The sequence below is a fragment of the Pieris napi genome, chromosome 18, assembly GCF_905475465.1.
Source record: "Pieris napi chromosome 18, ilPieNapi1.2, whole genome shotgun sequence".
Lineage (NCBI taxonomy): Eukaryota > Metazoa > Arthropoda > Insecta > Lepidoptera > Pieridae > Pieris > Pieris napi.
In genome coordinates, this window is record NC_062251.1 from 7,764,157 (window position 1) to 7,770,158 (window position 6,002).

The following is a 6,002-nucleotide window of genomic DNA, read 5'->3' on the forward strand; positions in this document are numbered from 1 at the left end:
GAGTGCTAGAGCAGATCTGCTTCAATGTTTTGGGATAAATTTCCTTGTAAACTCATGAATGCTGTATCTATATCAATATTGGTGTCATTCTGAAACAAAATTGGTAATTTTTTAAGGTACCAAAGGATGAAGAAGAATGTTTAACAGTAAAGTGGAACTTTCCTCACTGTATAGGATCGACTTCTCCGCTACTTGACCAAAATACTCTGGACAGGCAACTTGTTAATTAATTAAAAACAGAAAAATAAATAAAAAATTTATTCGGAAGAATCTTTTTAAATGTCCCAGTTTTATACCGCCTCGTCCCTTGGTAGGTTCTGGGGATTTCTGGGGATTGGAATGTCTTTGAATGGTCCCGCCTTATTTTCCTTGTAAGTGAAATTAGATTTGGTCAATTCTTGAGCAAGGCTATTAATAGCTTTGACTCTAGTTGTAGTTTTTGGGATTGATATTGTTTCTGGAGTCTTTAACATATCATTGAAATATTTTTTGGATTCATTACGCAGTACAGAGACAGTTTGAAGCGGTTGTGGTCCTGAAATTCCTTCGTTGTATTTGTTTTGTTCTAACTGAGCTACTAGTAAGTCATCTTCGCTATCAATGCCGCCAGAAATGTTTCAATCAGAAGCATTTAAGTAAACGAGCTCAGACTGTTTAGTGGAAACAGAAATAACATCTTTTAAACATTTTAAATCAATTGATTGGTTATTTTCGGGATGCATTTCAATTTTCAACTTCAAACGCCGGTTTTCGGTGTTAGAAACAAACTGCATCCTTGTCAACAAGTATGACGTCATAACGCTGGAATTCACGTCGTGCGTTGCGGCGCCGCACCGCTATAGCGCACTGCCGATTTCAGCGGCGCGGCGCCGCAACGCGCTTATGTGTTTCGGCCCTATAAGTGTGGTTTTACAGTGACGCTTCTGTCCGCGCGGGTGGTAAGCGCGCGGATGACCCGCTCGAAACTATAAAACTAGTTTTAAAGCTAGTCGCGCGGTTAGCCGCCTCGTACAGTCGTGATCGGTTTGCCGGCTCATACAGTCGTGATGAGACTTCTCGTATTTATTATACTATATTACTTATGGAAAAAAAGGCAACGACGACGACGTATACAAGTACATCCTTACAATGCCACTAGATTGCTGAGAGGCGCGTTCTCTACATCGTTTGCGGATTTAAGAGAACATAGTGACAAGTTCTTTAAACATTTTCGTCTGTCTATAACAACATTTGATGAATTACTCTGCAAGATAGAACATAATTTAAAAAGATCAAGTTTACGTCGAGCACCTATAGAACCAGTTGAAAAGTTGGCGATTACCTTAAGGTAAGTGGCATGAAAAATACTATTTAATTTTTAGTAATTACTTTATTTACAAATTTAAACAATCAAAAAAACAAAACTCGTTGAAATGTAATTAATAGAAATTGTCGTTTTCTGATGCAATATTTGGAAAGTGCTGTATTTCTTCACAGCTTTGCTGAACAGAATTATTGACTGTTGAATGAGGATCATATTGATTTGCTGTTTGATAGCCTTGCTGAGTGGTGGTACTAGACATTGATTCGTTGACTGGTAGCGTTTGGTTTGAAAAATATGATGAATTGGTTGCACACATTACAGAAGAATTAGAATCATTTTCTGGTGACATGACGGTGTAATATTGACTTGCTGATTGATAACCTCGTTGCGTAGTAGTATCATTAGAATGATTGGTTGTTGATGTTGTAGTAGAATTTGAGTTATGTTCTGGTGACAAGATGTTGGACGTCGACGTAGTGCCACTTGAAGTTGGCGCGGAGAGATCCATGGCGATTTGCAATACTTTGGCACGAAATAATAGTTTTTTATAACTGTTAAAAGATTTTAGTATTGGACCTAGAGAATTAAAAAATGACAAATCGTCAGAGCTTATGTCTGGCATATTTTTGTCTAACAAATCTACCAACTTTTTCTCAAACGCGGAGTTCTCTTGTACCCGTTCATGTTTCCTCTTCCGAGTCCATGTTGGTTTATCTTGGTCAGCCACCGGAGTAGAACTGTTTTGAGAAGAGCCAGAAATTTCGTCGTTATTTACTACGTGAGCTATTGTTTCAGATGAACTTGATTGTTCATTAATGTTGTACATAGATTCTGAAACTTCGTTTTCAGTGATACGATCAAGAAAGTTTAATTCTTTGAAATAAATGTATTTTGTAACGGTTTTTGCCCCGCTACCAGATGGTGCTTTTTTCATATTAGCTTTGGTTTTGAAATATCCATCTCTTGCAGATTTCCATCTTTGACGTAAAAGCTTATCTGAAACAAAAAAAAATTGGCAAAAATAATATTTTGTGTATCACGCCTTCTCACTTGTACTTTTTATGAATCCTTTCCTACTTGGAACTTTCTACTAGTTCTAATAATTATATATATTTTTTTCAGATTCTTAGCTACTGGGAACACTTACTCCGATCTACATGTCACATACAGAATGGGCGTTACTACTATAAGCAAAATCGTCAAGGAAGTTTGCTGTGAGATATGGGAAAAACTACGCGAAGAATGCATTCCTCAACCGACAACGCAAATGTGGCAACGTATTAGTGCAGAGTTTGAGATGTATGCAAACTTTCCTAACTGTTGTGGGGCAATAGATGGTAAACATATACGCATAGTTAATCCCGCAGGTGGAGGGTCAATGTTTTACAATTACAAACATTTTTATTCTATTGTCCTTCTGGCAATGTGCGATGCCAACTATTGCTTTACTTATGTCAACATTGGTTCTTGTGGGAAAAACTCTGATTCCACCATATTCCAAAACAGTGTACTATTTCAACAGTTAGAAAGAAATAATTTAAGGTTACCGGCTCCAAAGTACCTGCAAGGATCTAATATTGTGGCACCTCATATAATAATTGGTGATGGTGCATTTGGCATATCGAACTATGTGATGAAACCTTATCTTCGAAATGATATGAGCCACAAACAGAAGATATTCAATTACCGTCTAAGTCGTGCCAGAAGGTACATAGAATGTACATTTGGAATATTATCAAACAAGTTTAGAGTGTTTCACACTCCAATGAACGTGAGCTTCTCCAACGCAAAAACTATAGTTAAAGCTTGTTGCGTATTACACAATTTTATCAGAGTGCGAGACGGCTACAATGGAAATGACTTATTAAGCATTAGTGGTTTGATTGACATGAATCTTCAGCCAGTTTCTAGAACAGGAAACACACTACGCGAAGTGTTTGCCGATTACTTTATATCGCCTGCTGGCAGTGTTTCGTGGCAAGACAGACAAATATTCTAGAGGTACCTACCTAGTACCTATTTGAAAGAACTTATTAGTGGAATTGAATTCATTGTCGTCCTTTCAAGTATAGACTATAGTGATGATTCATAGTCATTTATGACTAATCTAATGTGTTTTTTCTGCAAGTAAACCGTTGAAGAGTGTTCAAATCATCAAAAATCCACAATCTTATTTTTAAATCCATAAAGATAGTGCTCCAACAAGTAAAATTGATCAATTTACCTTATCTTACCCTACATATCGATTGAAATCTTACCCTACATATGTTTAACGACGACTTTTATACCAACATAATATAAATTTTATATTATAAATGTAATTGATAAAAATACAAATTTTATAAACATACCTTTGTCTTTCTTTATGTAATTTTCTCCAAAGATTGCTTCTCCAACTTCTTCCCAAGCCTTATTTTTTGCGTCTTTGTTTTTGTATAATTCGTTCGATGGATCCCACAGCAACGGTCGAAAGCGAACTTCTTCAATCAATCGACCCGTATCGATATAATTCGCATTCATTTTGGCGACGACGGTACGCATGCGCGCGTCCGACCGGCGAGACTGTGCAACGCACACTGAACACAATGACTCCTCGCCCGCACGCGGTTGAAAAGCGCGGCTGAATTGCCGTCAACGCGGGCCATCCGCGTGACTATGTAATGATCCATGAGACGCAAAGCTCGTGGCCCGCGACGCTTACCAACTGCGCTGGCGAAAGCGTCACTGTAAAACCACACTAAGCGGTCACGAATCCGTGCGTACGTCCGGCACCGTCGACACACCCCGATAGACTGCCATACAACACTGGTGAAAATCACGCCGTGCGTAGACGCGGCGTGCCGAGGGGCAGTCACGGCGCACGCGGCCGCGGCGCCGTGCCTTGGCGCCACCGTGCATGTCGACAAGCTCATATAGTGATCCATACCACACTGACGACCGTGCCTACACGCGGCGAATTAACCGTAGATTTTCACGGCGAGAAACCGTGTAATGGAAAAGAGGCCTAACAGTATGCAATAAATAAATAAAAACTTTTACTACATATCTCCATTAATTTTAAAACTTATGTTTAGGGTATTGCGTGGGAGGAAATTAAAAACATAGAAAATGTAATTTTTATTATTTTTTCCCTATTACAAATCTTGCTCAAATTGTGGTCCCCATTTGCGAATGCACGCGCGACACCTATCTCTGACTTCGACGGTTGTCGTATGAAGATTCATTTCTTGCCGGATAGAGACAAAAGCATCTTCTATTCTCTGGATTAACTCCTCCCTTGTCTCAACCTCCGTCGCATACACAATTGCTTTGGCTCGTCCCCAGATGTAAAAATCCAGTGGAGTTAGGTTCTGGTGAACGTGGTGGCCATGCGATAGGACCATCTCTTCCAATCCACGAATTTGGGAATACATTATCCAAATGTTCTCGGTTACTCTCCAGTGTGCTGGGCAGCCATCGTCTTGGAATACTAGCCTGTTTTCATTAAAAATGGGCAACTCAGCCATAGCCTTAAAAAAGATCGTGAAATGAAGCGGGCAAATCGTCCGTTATTCACAAATTCTACTGCTTCCGCTATTCTCTGTCTAAGCTCTTCTACATTTTGAATCGACTTGGAATAGACTTTTTCCTTTACTGCTCCCCAGTAAAAAAAAATCAAGAGGATTTAAATCGGGTGAGCGGGCGGGCCACGAGATTGTACCACCCCGCCCTATCCATCTATCTGTCTGGATACTCCTCGTTAAGGTGGTTTCGAACTAAGCGGCTGTAATGCGCTGGACAATCATCTTGCTGGAACCACATATCTCGTAAAATAGTAAACGGCACGTCCTCCATCATATTGGGCAAATGATTTTGTAAGAAATCTAAATAAATTTCAGCATTTAAAACTTCTGGTAACTCAAAAGGCCCTATGACTTTTCCGTTCAAAATTCCAGTCCACATGTTAACTTTGAAACGGTACTGTGATCTGTCTGTCTGGTCTCATCAATCGTAAATTTGCGACGTGCCACTCGTGCAGATTGTGTAGGTTCATGTAGCCGTCTTTTTTAAAAGTTGATTTATCCGACCATAAAATTTTTTCTAAGAATTGTGGGTCTTCTCGGTGTTTTTGAATTATTGTTTGGCAAAAAGCAACCCGAGGTTCATAATCTCGAGGTAATAAGGATTGTACTCGCTGTACATGAAATGGATGGAACTCATTTTTTTGTAGTATTCGGTGAGCTGTACTTTTGGGCACACCTGTGCTGGCCTCAATTCCACGTACCGAACAACTTGGGTCCTCATCAACTGCTTGAAGGACAACTGCCTCGTAGGGTAGTGAAATTCTACCTTCACCGTGCACTTGGTTTGGCAGTCGGCCCTCAGAGAACAGTAGACGGTGCACATTGGTAACAATTTTTCATTTCTTCTTGTTCTTTCATTTTCTTATTTCTAAGGATTTGGATTTTTTTCTGCAAAGTTGTTAATGTAAGCAGAATAGGTCTTTTTTATTATAGTTTTGTACAAAAATAATATGCTTTTAATTAGCCAACGTTCGAATACAACTTTTATTAACAAAAATTGATTGACAGAATTCAGAGAGTGACATTTGACAATAGGTTAATGGAATACAATTCAAGTTCTAAATATCAAGGTTTTACATCAATATTTTTTTCCATTTTCCTCTTTTTTACCAAGACGTTGCACTTTATTTATTTCG

The 6,002-nt window shown here is 39.0% G+C and overlaps 2 protein-coding genes across 2 annotated transcripts; one reads left to right on the forward strand and one right to left on the reverse strand.

Moving 5' to 3' along the window:
• The first annotated feature begins 880 nt into the window (after nt 1–880).
• LOC125058207 (protein ALP1-like) lies at nt 881–3,653 on the forward strand. Its single transcript, XM_047662248.1, has 2 exons — nt 881–1,327; nt 2,426–3,653. The coding sequence occupies exons 1-2, from the start codon at nt 1,047–1,049 to the stop codon at nt 3,300–3,302; spliced, it is 1,158 nt and encodes a 385-aa protein (XP_047518204.1). The 5' UTR covers nt 881–1,046; the 3' UTR covers nt 3,303–3,653.
• LOC125058212 (uncharacterized serine-rich protein C215.13-like) lies at nt 1,350–4,043 on the reverse strand. The gene is made up of 2 exons (XM_047662255.1): nt 3,655–4,043; nt 1,350–2,299 (listed from the first exon to the last, which is right to left on the reverse strand). The coding sequence occupies exons 1-2, from the start codon at nt 3,842–3,844 to the stop codon at nt 1,419–1,421; spliced, it is 1,071 nt and encodes a 356-aa protein (XP_047518211.1). The 5' UTR covers nt 3,845–4,043; the 3' UTR covers nt 1,350–1,418.
• Between the last annotated feature and the right edge of the window lie 1,959 nt (nt 4,044–6,002).